This window comes from Dipteris shenzhenensis, chromosome 25 (genome assembly GCF_047967505.1).
Source record: "Dipteris shenzhenensis isolate YYH24624 ecotype China chromosome 25, Dip_SZ_1.0, whole genome shotgun sequence".
Taxonomy (NCBI): Eukaryota; Viridiplantae; Streptophyta; class Polypodiopsida; order Gleicheniales; family Dipteridaceae; genus Dipteris; species Dipteris shenzhenensis.
The window spans coordinates 48,197,144-48,213,670 of NC_141620.1; the positions used below are offsets into that span (position 1 = coordinate 48,197,144).

The window sequence follows — 16,527 nt, forward strand, 5'->3', positions numbered from 1 at the left end:
TACATTGGGCCTTTTCTGTGATCAAGAGATATAACGCATTCAAGATGACACTTTGACTATCACGAAACCTTTTTGCATCCAGTTAATAACACAATACAAAGACCATCAAGATCTTGCCTCGTGTGTTTAGTACTTGTAAGACCTCACTAACAGAAGTAACAGAGGGAATATGACAAGTCCGATTCACATTAGGAATTCACACGCAATGACAGGGCAAACGTACGGCCTGCAATATCATTCATGAAATCAAAGATACAGCCAAACGGCCTACTGGTATTGAGAATATTCTGGAAATGCATCTTGTCCTTTCATTCTTTACATTTTTATCTCCCGCAGGGAATACATTTTTATCTCCCACAGGGAATACCAATCTATGCCCACCTGATGTGGTTATTGAGCATCTGGGTTGCACAATGAATTGACAAAAAACTTAAGAGCCATGATAAGATTGAGCATTTGGGCTGCACATTAAATCCATGGAGCAGTCTTGACAACTATTCTATTAACAAATTATGACATCATTTTCTCTTCTGTAATTTCAATAATCACCACAGCACATAAATGCTCTGGCTCTATTGACAAAGCATACACAAGAAGATTACCGATTCCCTTTGTTGTGCATGCAATGCATTTTTTACAGGCCTTGTAAGGAAAGGTTGATGTATGAGGGCTTGAAGCAGGGCCATGTACCAACATATGCCAGCTATGGCATTTCTCAACAAGTAAGCCACAAAGGGTTTTAGGAATTCAGGATCACTCTACAATACATCTCTTAAAGATTAGGAAGCTGGCTCTAATTGCTCTAAGTTTTCATCACTCAAAGGTACAGAGAGTCTCTTGCACATTAAATGTCGCCGGCGTTGGAACAGGAGGAGAGAAAGAATGCTGTCAGTCTCAATAATTTCATACCCAGACTTCTCATACATGTTGAGGGGTGCATCATCAACCATCCGGCACTGCAGATACATTTCTTTGCATCCCATCTGACTTGCGAGCTCTTCAGCTGCATTGAGTAGTCGCCAACCAATGCCCCTCCTAATGTGCAAAAGCAAAAAACAAATAGTGAGAGAAAGCACTACCCTCCCATGCACAGAACGCAATGATTTTGTAAGATGCAAACCTGCGGTACTCCTTTCGAACAGCCATGTTGCTGAGGAAGGGAGCATCTTTGGGGGGAACGGGCGTTTGCAGATCATTAGGTTGTCCAGTTCCATTGAAGGAAACCTCCACAGCACCAACCAATAGCCATTTGCGTGATTCCTCCACCTCAGTGTCTTCTGAAGGGGCATAAAGAGCTACCAATGTCACAGCATGAGGAAGGCAGGTTTGCCGCCCTGTCAAATACTGCCTCAGAATCCAAGCAAGTACAGGCCTGTATGTGAGGGGTCCCCACATCAATTCTGAATACGAGTCTGTCAGCAATTGCTCTAAATCCTTGAGCTGTTCTATTCTCAATGCTCTTACAACCAGAGCTCCCCTCGAGGTCTCACTTGTAACCTTGAATTTCATCAGCAACTTCAACCGCTCAGACTCCCATGGGCTCAATTTCTTCGCCTCCTGCAGATTTTTTAGAAAACCAGGTTCCTGCATGGAGAATCTTCTGACTTCTCCTTTTGACAACTCTGTTTCACCAGTAGGTAGGCTTTGCCCGCGTGACACACCTCCGTCCAGTGCTGGCACAATATTATTGCTCATGCTTTCATCAGCTACTCCGACCTGCACTTCGGAGGGCTTCGTAGATGACAACATGGATTCCTCTTCTGGCCTTTCGATTGTGGAGGAGATTTCGTCTTCATAATCCTTGCCTCTAATGCTGCCAGAAGAACTCTGCTCTTCCATCGTCGATTCAAGAGAAGGAATATTGCTACCAGGGTAGTCTGAGGATGCAACAGCGCTCGATCCGGTCTGTGAAACTTCAGACGCACCCTCAGTGAAAGATCCACTGAATTTGCAGCCTGCCCTCAAGTTCTGCTGCGCATTGTAGTTTCCTGTTTGGCATCCCCCAGACGAACAACTGAAGGCCCTATCTCCGAGGGGGACCATCCCAAATTCTGTACCTGAGATGCCGAAATCTTCATACGAAAACGAGACCATTTCGAAAGAGCGAATACCAGGAAAGGGCATCTGCTGATACGTCCTCGAAAAAGCTAAAATTCTGCAGACTGCATTGGATCTCCCCGGATTAAAGTCGAGCAAAGATGTCGACCAAGAGGAGATGATGTTAGTAGTAGAACCCATTTCTGTGAAGGGCGAGGGCGAAGCAGATTTAGGATGAAAGGAAGAGTGGCATGCTTTGAAGGTGTAATCTGAGACAGCTTGTGCGAAAAGCAAAGGAAGCGGGAAGATCACACAAAGCAATAAACAATGGAAAGTCTAGTGACAAATTTGAAAGGGAATATGATCCCACTCCTAAGAGTTCATCCTCACAAGGGGCTAATATCTATGGCTCTCAAATGGGTTCCATTGATCCACACACATTCACGAGTTTCCAACAAGGAAAAATGTTTGGTCACACTCTCCACATTTCACCCTTGTCACCCTCGGACCTTTGCGTTCTGAGCCACATCATTACGAGCACGACATTAGAGGCAAATTAAAGGTCGGCTGTTGAATATTGGACTCAAAATCGTGAGCACTTTCGTTCCACGTCATGAAAGCCACAAGGGAGTGTGGTGCCCATGTGGTGCCCAAAGGTGACACATGGCCGAGCCTACAAGGACAGATAATAGATAGGGATCAGTGTTCCATAGAAAAGTTTTATGTTTGTAGATAGAACTTTCCACCGCACACATTTTACTTATAGCTTTTCGAGCTTAAAGACCAAAATATAACTAAAACACGAAAATCTTTTACAGATTTTTGCAATTGCAAGAATAAATCTCTTAGCTACATTTAAAACTTTCAAGTTCATTGTACATAGTTTGCTCTACCACATGAAGCTTGGCATCTCCAGCCAATGAATGACTTGGTGCACCTCTTACTCTATAGAAAAAAACATATCTTTCCTCCCCAATGTGCCTCCCATCTCGACTTATATATTTTCCAAATTTTGACGATCCATTGCGCAAAGGGAGCCTTCTCCTTGAGAATGGTTGAGATATCATGTCATAGGCTTTGTGCACCTAAATATGGCTTGATTCCCATTTCCACATCATTCCTACATAAAAGGATGAATTTTCCCGTATGCAAACCAACAAGGAAGCAAGCTCTTTGGAACTAGTTTTCAAAATACATCTTACAAGATGGTGCCACAATGGAGGTGCTGGCACTTTGGAAGAGTTATCATGATAATATTGATCCCCAAAAAAGCAAACTACTACGCTACCTAAGGATTGTGCCAGGCTCTAGGGTGTAGTGTTGGCATTCAATGTGGAGCTGGGCATTAAGGGTGCCCCAATCTTCAACCACCTAGCCACTCCAAGGATCTCTCCCCTTAAAAAGTGGATTCAGGGTGTTGGAGGTCCTCTCCATCCCAAGGCTTGCCTTGACATGGGATTACCCATTTTATATATGAGATTAAGCCCTTTCATATTTGCCACTTGTCATTTGTAGGCGAGGTTCCATCCTCTCCCTCCTTGCACCTCAAGCACTCTCATGATTGCACACTTTCTAAATAATAAACAACATAAGGATGCATATTTGGCAAGAATATTGAAGGAATTATAAAACAAGGGAATGGTATCACCATGAAAGAGGCAAAGACCAATAATCCCCATGCATAGGCATCCAAAACTAGCTAGAGAATCATATGTCTTTACGGCTTTGCTTCAAGGCTACTTGAAGCTGCAACAACTACTCTGCTTCTAGAGATTTCCTTTGAGATCCCTTACAACAACTTCTCCATGGTGTCTATCACGTTGCTAGTCTTAACTGTGCGACTCGCAATTGCTGCAAATGGTTGTTGACATCTCTGCACTCTTCAATCCGTTCCTATTTGGGTTGCTACTTGCTGCGGTGACCAGAAGGAGGTCATTTTTTGGTTGATGTCTCTATTGCAACTCCTTTGTGAGCTAGGGTCTAAGTTGACATCAACTTTTCTCCTCTCACCTACTCCCTTTGCAATACGTGGTTTCAATTTGTCATCGATGTTCTCTTGCTTGCACTTGGTCCATTTTTTTGAAGTGTGCGGCTTGTTGTCCTTCATCTTTTGTTCTTCATCATTGCATGGTATTGGTCTTGGCTCTATGTTCCTTGTAGGGTTGTGCTATTGGAGGACTTTGATATCACACTTTATTTTGTGTGATTTTTCGCCCTAAAAAGGACGATTTCCTTCCCTTTGATTTTGTCCAACCTTCGTTTTGTTGGCACGTGTTTTTATCTCGAGCTATCCTTGTCACGTTGTTGCCTTCCTTCTAGGCTCTCTATATGCACAGTTCATGTGTCATGTTGTTCTTTGTTATGTCACATTCTTACTACCATCTGTCATTGTCACATCTTTCTTCCAAGCTTCAATCGCTAGTTCTTTTATGGCTTTCCATCTGTCGATTCTGTGGTGTTTAATTGGTTGTTGCTTGTTGGTACTTCCCAACTTTTTTGCTTCTTTGCACTATAGTTTTTGCTCCTAAGCTCCACCAAGAAATCCACCAATAGTCTACCCTAGAGGAGGCTACTATTCAAATTACAATCATTTCCAATGTTCCCAACACATTAGCTATTGTCAAGCAACTAGGTTGTAAATATGCGTTGTTTTTCAAGAATACATCAATGTTCATGCTGCTAGATTCACAGTAAAACATTCCCATTGCAAACATCTCAAGGGTCCTTGAAGTCACTCGTCGTCGTTGCTTGTATAGAGCAAAAGCATGGGTGGAACCTGATGTTAATAAACTAATCTCATTAGCTACATGTTGAAGGAAAGCATGACGTAGTCCAATCACAGATGAAATGAAAGAAATGGTATACACATTTCAGAAAATGAGACATATGTATCTATGAACAATAAGAATGTTCTTCAAAAGAGAATGGGTTAGGAAAAGTTACATAAGGCACTCCATGCACCTACTTGATAAGCCTGATGTGATCAATCTTTGAAGTTACTTGCATGTGAGGTTGACTAGCTAATAGCATCATGAGTTAGCATATGTTCCATTATGCATATATGATTTTGTCACTATGTACATTCTTTTAGCTTTTGTTGATTTCCACTCTCTTTGCTAATATACAATTGCTTATGTCACTATGTTTTTTTCTTCCACATATGCTTTTATCATCAATATATACATTCTTTTACCTTTTGCTAATTCCCACTCTCTCTGTCAATATCACTATTAATTTATGTTTTACTTATATTGTGAACTCTATCATAATTAGTAGGATTAACTCCTCTTACTAGTTTATCCTTCACACGACATGTCTTCAGTATAACTAGATTTAGATTTCTTGTCTCATGTCTCTCTCAATGCCTTTCGTCTTTTGCTTGAAAACTTTTGGAACCTTAGAGGAGATTTTGTGCTTTTCTTCTTCGTCAAGAGCATGTAGTCCACCATCACCCATCATATGTTTCTTCTCCTCCCCTTGTTTCGTCTTCGTTTCTCTCTCATACTATCGTATGACAATAAGAGGAGATGGGTCATGTGAGTTAGGATCCATCATCCATAATGGATCCTACATGCAATATTTTATTGTTGACACAAACATACATACACTATGTCATGGAATAGTCAAGATGTCAACACTGTCTTCATACAAATAGCGGTTATAGAACTTTACCTCTATTAGCTACATTCCCTACAATGACACTTGCTTGATAGGATATGCATAGTTCTCCACACCTCTACAGAGATAGAGAGAATGGGAGAATAGGGAGAGGATGAGGGAGATAGGGAAGGAGGGAGTCTCAAAGACTGACAAGATGCTGAGAGAGAGAGAGAGAGACAGACAGACAGAGACTGAGAGAGAGAGAGGGAGGGAGGGAGGGAGGGAGAGGGGAAGAGAGAGAGAGAGAGTGAGAGAGAGAGAGAGAGAGAGAGAAAGAGAGAGAGAGAGAGAGAAGGGGGGGGAGATTCGAGACAGAAAGTGACAACAAGAGAGGGATGGAGCTATTTAGAATTTGGCTAGTCACTAGTAAGAAAAATGGTGCCAATGTGGCAATGCAGGCATAAGACTAAGAGGACATGATGTGATCGATAACAGAGCTGCAGCAGTAAATGCTAGTTGGAGATTCTCGTAATGATAGCTTTCTTTGATAACTAGCATATTAACATGTTGTGTTGTCTAGCACGACATTTTAGAACCAACACGGTCAATATCTGAATAATGCTAGTTTGCATGGTCTGATAACTAGCATGTGAATTCAGCTAACAAGCATGGTTAAAGCTAGATTATGTTAAATAGCATGGTCAAATAATTAGGTAATGCTAACCCTATGCTAACTAGCGTGGTCTAATAACCAACTAGCATGGTCAGATAACAAGCACGGTATGATAACTATCATGGTCAGATAATAAGCATGGTTTGAAACTAGCATGGTTAGATAATAGGCACAGTTTGAAATTTTGCAAGTTGATTTCTTTTGTAGGTTCAAAGAAAGGCATCTAGACTACAACATTGGTCCAAGATTTTTTGAGATACTCGAGCCACTTTTTGTATGGCTATTGAAGGACATATACACATGTTGCTATGAATACCATGCATGAAAGTCATTTCTAAAGGACATGTTGAACTACATGGAATCTCATATGAGTCATACATTTGGGCTCCATGAAGCGGGTTGTAATTGCAAATGCGGCATTTGTGTCATAGGTGATGTCACTAGCATTGGTTGCTCAGCTTCACCACACACTTTCAAAGGTGTCACACATCACAATAGAATGTGTTTAATGGAAAAGTGCAGCAATTGTGGTTTGAAGAAGTTGGAAACTTGCTTCTTTTTGTAATTTATTTCAATATGTGGATGCAATGGATAAGGATGGAAACAAAAACAAGGAGAAAATATCTTTTGAATAAAGATATGCAATGCTAGGATTTCCTTCAACTCTTGAAGGCCATGCTCAAGGTCTTCATCACACATAATCACATGGCCCAATGACAAGCACAACAATTCAAGGATTGTATACTTAAATTCTCAATGATATGGTTGATTTAGTTGTGGATTTTGTAGAGAATTATGCAATTAGAGAGAAAAATGAGATCTAATCCATCACTAGCACTTATGAGTCATGTAACAACTTTTGTACGGACAATGTACTATCGCCAGGCATAGGAAGTAGTCCAGCAATCCACTTCTTCATATCACATGCCAGGGTGCATGAGACATTGTTTGTTCGGAATTATTTTATTCAACATTATAGTTGGCTAAAAAAATAAGGCATTGCTCTAAAAAGACACTGGGTTTGCAGCCTCATGAGTTTACGGCTACTAGGACTTCTATTTTGTTGCAAGATATGTTGGACTAGAATAGAGATAAGCTAGCCCTACTTTGGATTAGAGCATGGCAAGGGAGAGCGTGATGATGTAGGAATATTCTAGAAAGAACATTCACATGAGATTGACACACAAGCAATTAAAGTCTAATGGCCCCATCTTAAAGTGGGCGGTGGATTTGGTTAGTCTTTGCTGCTAAGACTACTTGTTAGAGGGAGCAAACGTAGCATATCCTGCACAAGAAAGTGAATGTTCCCATATATTTTGGGAGATTAAATCGGGAGATGTGACCAGTGGAATTATGTTAGTATTTCAAGCATAGCATATCCTTCACAAGAAAGGGAATGTGCTCGTGTATGTTGGGGATTAAAGAGGGAGATGTGAATAGGAAGGTGAAATGGAGAAGCTTAAACTTCAACCATACAAGCTCCCTCAAGTAGTGAGGCTACTTAGGCTTGTCTCAAGGATGTTGGTGTAACCTTGCCTCAATTGGGTAATCAAAAAACATCGACATCTACACGGTGAATTGGAGCTAGTGGTGGGGGTGGACATTAGATCATGAGGCAACCATCAATTGTAGAGAGTATTTGGAACCAGGACCTGGAGATGTCTCAATATGTTCTTGGTCAATCGATTTTATGTTCTATTTATCCATTATGGTTGATAACATTGACAAGCAAGATGCATGAAATTGCATCGTGGAGTATGGTGCAAGTTTCAAACCTCCTACTTATAATGGCTTAGGAAAACTATACTAGACAAAGCATATACCAAAGTATTTTTACTCTTGCATAACTCAAGGTGCACAATTGTTTCAGATGAATTGACAAATATAAAAGGATTCCCATTGTTGAATGTGATGATTGTCTCACTAAGAGGAGAGGCATTTCATAAGTATGTTGTTTCAAAAAAATAGAAGTTTAGGGTTTACATAGCAAGTATTTTGGCGGAAATCTAAGGTGACAAGGCCAAGAAAATGATCCAAATTGTCATGGGGACAATGCTAAGAGGTGTAAAAAGGCTGGTAAACTACTACAAAGAGAGTTTCCCCAAATTGTATGCACCAACCTCGCATCAGATTACTACACTCACACCCCGAACTTGGTGCTGAAAGATTGATATAAGCATGTACAGTGGTTCAAGGAGATTATGCACGAGGCTCATGAAATTGTGAAATTTGTTCAATGGTGTCAATCGCTTGAGACTATATTATGTAAATCATAGGATTTGTCTACAATGCTGCAATTGTCTATAAGTAGGAACAATATTTTGCATGCATTTTAAACATTGTTGAAAATAAAACATCTTTGATTGAAACTTTCTATTGTAACCTTTTTCAAAGATGCATGTTTGAGCCAGGGAATAACGTAGTTTGAGATGAATGTGATAATATGAAAGATAACATATCATCACCATGATTATGGAAGTCTTTGGAGGATGCCATGAGGATAACATTGCCTATTGCTTTGAGAGCTCTGGACTCAAAGGCCCAACCATTGGAAAATCTTGGATGCACTTTTGGAGCATATAGCAAGAACTCATTGCTAGAAAAATGTAGCAAGACCCTTCAATATAATTAAACAGAGGGAGTTGCAAACTTTTTTTTGACAAGCAATTAAACAGAGGGAGTTACAAACTTTCTTTTTAAACAATCAATTAGACAGAGGGAGTTACAAACTTTCTTTTTAAAGTCATGGATTAAGTTCATAGTCCAATGCAAAGTGTTGCGTACCTCCTTGATCTAGAGTGGTGGACATGAAGAGGTTCTTGGTATCACAAGTGATTTTCATAAGGTGGTTTAAACATCCATAGGATGCTACATTTACCAATTGTTGCAATGAGCTTGCTAAGTATTAATGTAAGTAGGTTTTATTTGCATCACCTAATGTACAAGAATTATACCATGGAAATGATGGATGATGAATGGCACTCCTATGTCCACTTGCTATGAGAATTTCGGCACAACCATGCTCCAACTTAGCTGCAGAAAGGAAATGGAGTCACTACAAGTACATGCATAACACTTTGAATAATAGACTCCTAAAAGATCAAGTCGAGAGGCTTGTATATATATACACAAAGATTGTAATCATAAAATGTTAGCTATCTAAGGAGATGCAAGATATGAGGAGCAAGCTCCAAAATGGACATACAATGTTATTCTTGATTCGACCAATTGTGAAAAGATTACTCCAAATTGATGAAACTTCCATTTTTGTAGTGAGGAGGAGGTCAAGCAAGAAGGTCATACTAGTGATGAGGAAGAGGAGGATGAGGATGACAATAGGCTGCATAGCCAAATCCCCATCATAACCAAACTCTCAAAGTTCTTGCATGGCACATTCAGGTGAGCCTCTCAGATGGGTTATTTACCATCACCCTGTCTCACCAATGTGTATCAGAAGTCATTCCACAAATGATTGATCAGCCCTACGAAGACCCAAAGTCCAATATTTATGGGCATCTAAGAAGGATTTTGCCATGTTCTTGATATCCCCAAACAAGGCCCAGCCAAGGGCACAAGTGTCCCATTCAGATTGTATCTCCCTCTTCTCGCAAAAACTTGCAATTCCAGTGTAAGCTAATGCTTTCAAGCATGTTCTTGATCATGATTAAAAATCTGTTGATGCCAATATTTTGAATTCTCATCTTGCAATAACTTCATTTTTTTGAAAGCTTTTTTAGGCTCCTCTACGATATCTTGTTTCATGCTGATTGCAATATGACATGCACCATTTGCACTAAAATCAAGCAAGATGTTGCTAGGGTGCAAGTCTATGTGGAACCATTGGGCCTAATGCAATCGTGCTAGTCCTTACGGAAAGCATGGATAAGATGTGACACATTCGCGTTAAAAAAATTCATTCTTTGACGCACATCTCCTAACCCATTGATTGCATCCTCAATTCTTCCTTCTGCATCTGCCCTCCTCTCTGCTCATCCCTTCAAGTGTGTTTCAATGTAATACTTGAAGGACCCTCATTGTATGGAAGGTGGAAGAAAATTTGGGACAAGCTATCACCATTGAAATATGGTGTGATGGTCCACATGGGCTCTTCTCTAATTGATGCAATGACTCTCATGAGAATTGGGTTCACTATTTGCATTGCACCCCCTCTTCATGTTTCTTGTCTATGTGTGCTAGCACTTCCCTTGCATTGCTTGCCAGAATACCACTTTCATTGATTAAACCTTGAGCAACCTATTACATGGACCCGATACAAGTCCTCATAGGTTCCAGACCTCTAATCTGCTCTTCCTAAAAGACCTCTTGCTCCATGATATATGTTCCAAAAGTCATATTTCTCATGTGAGTAGCTTGTTGCTAGAGCCTTTCTATGATATTGTCAAGCACCATGCCTATTAAAGCTACAGTTTCTCCCTCCTTTAACTGCTTATCTCACTCCTTAGCAATTCCATATCTCAATGTTGATCTCTTCTCCCATCTCTCATGCCTTTCTTCTTATCTGATTGTAGTAACCCACATTGCATCCCATTTTTCCATCTTTGCTTCACCGAGATCTGTAGTAATAGTAGCTAAAAGTCTTTTAGCACGAATGTACTTAAACGGTCTGTGCACATTACTGATTTGCAATTCAAGCCAAATAAATGCCTTAACTCCCAATCCACCATGATGGCAAGATCATTGTTTAGGACCCAAGCTGCTCCTTGGAATTTCGACAGCCTATAGCCTCTCTTCAAGTTTTCTTAGACACTTTCCTTTTGAGCATAGCCTCCACGCTTGAGCTTCTCCACAACCTCTACAGAAGCACTATGCACTGCCATTGAGCCTATTGAGCTCCAATGGGCATTCACACAACTTCTTAAGTGAGCCCTTTGCTAGCTTGTTGCTACCTTAAGGAAATTTTCTCCCTTCTTATCTTACAAATAAGCTTTAAAAAATCTTATGATTTTTCTTTGCTTCAGTCAAAATGAGCCATTGTCAGCCTTTTCTCTAGCATGCCAACTTTTTCTCTATGTTCCTTTGCCAAAATCTCTTCAAGTAACACACTACTAGCATGGGTACTTTGTCTCTGTGCACCTTTGCCAACATCTTGTCAAGTTACATGCTACTAGATAAAAACAATGGCTTGTCAAATACAATCTGATTTGTTGCAATGTAATTGAAGTCAATAGCCTTAAATGATACACCATTTTCTTGAATATGGCATTTCATGGGCGTTTGGGGCATGTAGTGAGGGGAATTTTATCCTTAGTGACCTTTGGAAAACATAGTAGTGCAAGTCTAAGTTTACACCTTGCCTTTCTCTTTTTCTTTTTTGAGAGATTGCATGTTCATTTTACACAAGATTCTAGAAACTGAGAGCATGTATAAGATTAAAATACCAAATTAAGAGGGTGTAAGATTCATATCTTTTTGTCAAAGATAGTGTCGAAAATGAGGTAAAAAGTTGTAGTGTATACTCACTCATACTCACTCAATAAAGAGCATGCATGATTGCACATACTAACTATCAACTAGGACACCAAAGCTATGGACATCTTTACTTTAGGCACTAGATATATACTTGCTTGAATGTAGGAACATGGTCAATTGGACTAAAATATATCAAAGATGGTGTGAAGAATGCATTTTTGAAAAATGATAAAGAGTATTTTTCCAAGAATCCAACCACTAGATCCAAGAGACCATTGAAATTGGTGCACAGTGAGGTAATAGCATATATGACTAATACACCATCACCTGGTGGCAACAAGTACTTTGTCACATTTATTGATGAGACTACAAAAGAAAAGAGGTGTATAATCCATGAAGCAAAGCTTTGAAATTCTTGAAATAATTTGAGAATTCAAAACTATGGAAAATTCTTAGTTGGGTTCCAAAGCATTTCTTAAGATTGACTAATAGTGTGGAATATATAGAGAATTTTCCTTGCCTAAGACACAACAAAACAAAGTAGCGAAAAGGAAGAACCACACCAATTTTTAGTGTGAAAGGAGCATGAAGCAGACATAGCACATTCCTAACAAGTATTGAGCAAGAGCAATTTGCACAATATTTTACTCGTTAAGCTAGTCTCCCACTATACTTTACACGATAAACACATAGAGGAAGCATGGAGTAGACACTAGGCCAGTGTCTAGGATCTCAGGATCATTTAATCAACTTCTTATGCTCATATGTTAAAGGAAAAGGGAAGAAAATTTGATTTCAAGAGTGAGAAGTTCAATATGGTTGGCTGTGTAGAGGAACATAAAGCTTATAAGCTATACAATCTTGCAACTCACAGAATCTTTGTTTCATGTGATGTGGTGTTTGATGAGAAAGTAAAACAAGCTACTTGCTAGCATGGTCATGAGTAATCAAATGCAAGAGGCCTTTTTTTTGGAAAGTTCCACTTAGTTTTCTTGATTAGCTTTTGGTTCTTAGAAGGATTGATGGGTGATCCTTATATGATTTCCCTTGTTGACTTAGTTTGCTCACTATAAGCAAATGATTGACAATGTCTCAAATGCAAAATTGCATACATCCATAAAATTGGATGGCATGCTATGATATCTATTGTGAGACCTGGCCAATGGAATGAGGATAGTATCCCCTAGGCAATGTGCAAAATCTCAGCCTATAGAATGTTTACCATGCCTAGCATGACTAAGAAGTCACATCATCCCAGCCAGTGCCAAAGTGAGCAAAGAAATTGGCAAATGAGGCAAAGGACACTGTCAATAAGGGCATGAGGCCAAAAAGATAAAAAGGAGTTTGTAGATATTGTGTGGCATAAGTCAAAGGACTTTTTAAGAGAGGTAGTAGAACCCAAGGAATGGGTTACTGCCATGAAGTAAGAATATAATGTCATTCTTAAAAAATAAAAGATTAAAAAGGGAACAAAGATACCAATAGCAATAGTAGAATAGTTTAAAAACTAGGTGAAAGATATCAAGGTACAATGTTGCAAGGAAAATGGAAGAAGTCAAAGAGACTTAGAAATTGAAGTGAAAACACACATTTCCAATATGGATATGAGACTAAAGACAATGAAAGGGAAGGAGTTCCAAAAGGCTAAAGAAGCTAGAGTTCCAACTCAAAAGGTGAAGCAAAAATATTACCAGAAATGGAGTAGAAGATGATTTCAATTCAAAGTCACCAAAAGAGTCCTCCATAGGGAGGATCAAATTCCAAGTGAGAAAAAATGAATCTTGTGGGAATGCGAGCAAATCAACCAACAATACATCACAAGGAGATCAAGGATTGGATGCAATAGGTAGTAGCATCAACACACTCACACCCAGCTTTATAGGAGCCCCTTGGTTCATATGTTGGTTGAGAGCCATAGAGCATGTGCAAGATCTATCTATTCACTCGGGAAGTCCCTTCATCCTCTAGGGATGCATAAGCTCTCAGGTGAGAACCAAGGTCCGCCGTAAGAGGGATATGAGTTGGATGTTTCCTTCAAGGCAAACTTGATGAGTGTAGAGAGTACTCAAGAGGGGAGCGTGAAGGGAGTGGGAGAGCTGGTGTTCAAGATAATGGAGATGTGAATTCTCTTTTAGGATTTGAGCCTTTTTCATACACAAAAATGCTATCCTAGAAACTGCAAGGAGGGCTTTCCCCTCTAGGGGAGTTCGAAGCTTGGAGTCTGCTACTACAGTCGGATATAATGAGACGTGTTCATCATGATGCTGAAAGGAAGGGGTTGTTTGAGAATGGGAAGAAGCATGCAGTTGTATCCAAGATCGAGATCGATGTCTTAAAGCGAAAATTGGAGAGACTAGCTAAGAGAGGGGGGGGGGGGAGGGAGGTTTGGATGTACATGTCCTTATGGATCAGGTCCTACCTTGGAAGAGTTGGATCAGCTTCTAGTTTTTAGTGTGATTTCCTAGCTATTAGCTAAAGGGTTTTTTCACTATAGGTGTGCATCGAAAGCTTTCCATGATGATCTTGTGGGAAAGTTGTTCGTGTTTGCCACGGCTAGTGTTGGTCATTTTCGTGGTCACCAAATTTCCATATCGATGAGTTTTCGTATCATGATTGCCTGGCCTGGATTGCCTCAATGGATGGGGGGTATTGTGGGGTTTCTTGTGAATTCTTTGGGAAATTTGTTGTTGGTTTCTTCTTCTTCTAGGTTAGTGTTTGGCATTGTAAAAAGCATGGATTCTATGGAACTATGCTCAAGAGGTGCCTAACTATATCGATGTCAAATTTTCAAAGGATTTGGCTTAAACAAAGGAGGTGAGATTCAGACCATTTCCAAATTCCTATTTGTTTGTCATAAGACTTGACACTTCACTTGCAGCTATTCTAAAAAGGTGGATAATGTGCATTTTGTAAGATTTCCAAAAGATTCTGGCATCTAGGATGATGTAGGGAAAAGCATGGAGAAGGAACATCCCATCAAAGATGGCATGCATCATATGCAAGAAGTTCTATTGGCATTATCCAAATTGTTCTCAAGTGTTGATGGTGGGGAAGAGAAGACTCTTACTGTGCTTGAGGAGCCTTAGTAGGTGGTTAGAAAGAAAAGTAAGGCCTTTGTCCAAGATGCTGGCAGAAAACAAGGGTGGTTTGAGGTGGTGGCAAGTTTGCTAAAGAGATTGGTGAGGTTGATAAAAATGTTAAACAAGCAAGTGATTAAAAATGTGATGAAGGGAATGTCCCTCCATCCACACAAACATAAAATGGAAAAGGACCAAATGACTGCAAATGATCCAGGAGGCTCGTACACGTTAAATACTTGCCACCAAAAGGAGATGCTAACCACCACCCTTCTTCTGAGACATAGAGTCTATCAATAAGCCTTGCACAAAAATCCTCCCCCTAAAGGCGAATTGACAAGCGCAATTAATTCATGCGTGATTGAAAAAGGGGGGGGGGGGGTTGCAAGAGGCTTCTTGAAGCAGCCTCTTTCTCTAGAATGTTTTGTAGCTGGCTATATATACGAGGGTAGTCTGAAGGGAGGAGGTAGAGGAGAAAGGGGGCTGTGAAGGGGGAGAGAGGAGAAAGGAGGACGAGGGAAGGGAGGGAGAGGGAGAGGGAGAGGGAGAGGGAGGGAGGGAGGGAGGGAGGGAGAGAGTGCAGGCCAAGGGAGAGATGAAGGCGAGGGAGAGGGAGAGGGAGAGGGAGAGGGAGAGAGAGAGTGCAGGCTAAGGGAGAGATGAAGGCGAAGAGAGGGAGAATGAATTCGATGAAGCTTTAATTCGACGGTGAACAAGGTTAATTCAATGTGGAAGAAGGTAAATAGGTGAATAGGGAGGGGGAGGGAGAACTAATAGAAATGAGAGGCAAGAGTAAATAGGGGAGAGTGCATGCAACAACATTCCCATGTACTACACACATCATGATTGAATGGGTGTTCAAGGCCTTTCCAATCATATATTTAACCATAAAGTATTACTTTTCCTTCAATTAAAGTAAATCATATAATCAAGGAGTACTTATCACTTTTCTTTCACATGTCCCTTCTTAGGTGACTTGCTTAGTTTAAAATATTTCATGGATACATAAATGCGAGAGCGCAAACGTTGTTAACCTTTCAAGTCAATGTCTATTCAATTAAATATTTATTCAAAGAGTCAAAAAGCCCATGAGTTCAAAGTTGTTTAATAGCCTCCTTAACAACATATTCATAGCCAAACGTGTAAAGTGGGTGTCAGCAAGGATAATAGATTCCATTTCTTGCCGAATGCCTATAAAGCACTTTCTCAACAAGGGTGAATGTATGCACGAAAGCACTTGGCTCCAACTTGTGGGTTTTACGAGTCTTTAGACATTGTCGATTGTTTAGTAAGAAACAATTAAAAAAAAAACGCTTTGAGGACTCACAACATCCATTAGGCTTTGCCAAGGTTCTATAGTTATTTGCATGCTCTCACACTGACTGCAAAGCCACTGCCTTTTTTATTACCAAAAAACTATAATTTAAAACTGAAAGGTAAATTGGTGTTATTTCTCCTTGAAGGCTTTACAAATGATACTTGCAAAGTTTTGATGTCAACTTTCTAGGGTTTGTGTTGCTTTATTTTTATAAATGGATCCACTAGACAACAATCTCTTCACCGGTAGGCATAAAGCCCATTAGGTAGGCATAAAGCTCGTTAGGCAAGCATAAAGCCCATTTGGCAGGCATAAAGCCCATTTCAATAGGAAAACGGATTTTTTTTCACAGACGACGAACCTGTTTTTTTGGCAAACGGCTTTCTAGATAG

The 16,527-nt window shown here is 40.1% G+C and overlaps 1 protein-coding gene across 1 annotated transcript; it reads right to left on the reverse strand.

The window, feature by feature from the left end:
* Positions 1-405: 405 nt before the first annotated feature.
* LOC147885984 (Acyl-CoA N-acyltransferases (NAT) superfamily protein) lies at positions 406-2,400 on the reverse strand. The gene is made up of 2 exons (XM_087396543.1): positions 1,121-2,400; positions 406-1,035 (listed from the first exon to the last, which is right to left on the reverse strand). The coding sequence occupies exons 1-2, from the start codon at positions 2,236-2,238 to the stop codon at positions 780-782; spliced, it is 1,374 nt and encodes a 457-aa protein (XP_087252669.1). The 5' UTR covers positions 2,239-2,400; the 3' UTR covers positions 406-779.
* Between the last annotated feature and the right edge of the window lie 14,127 nt (positions 2,401-16,527).

Excerpts from the sequence above, each read along its gene's own strand:
- LOC147885984 (XM_087396543.1), bottom strand. The coding sequence starts at position 2,238 with ATGGGTTCTACTACTAACATCATCTCCTCTTGGTCGACATCTTTGCTC. Across the intron at positions 1,036-1,120 it reads GTTCGAAAGGAGTACCGCAG|GAGGGGCATTGGTTGGCGAC; the intron begins GTTTGCATCTTA and ends TTTGCACATTAG.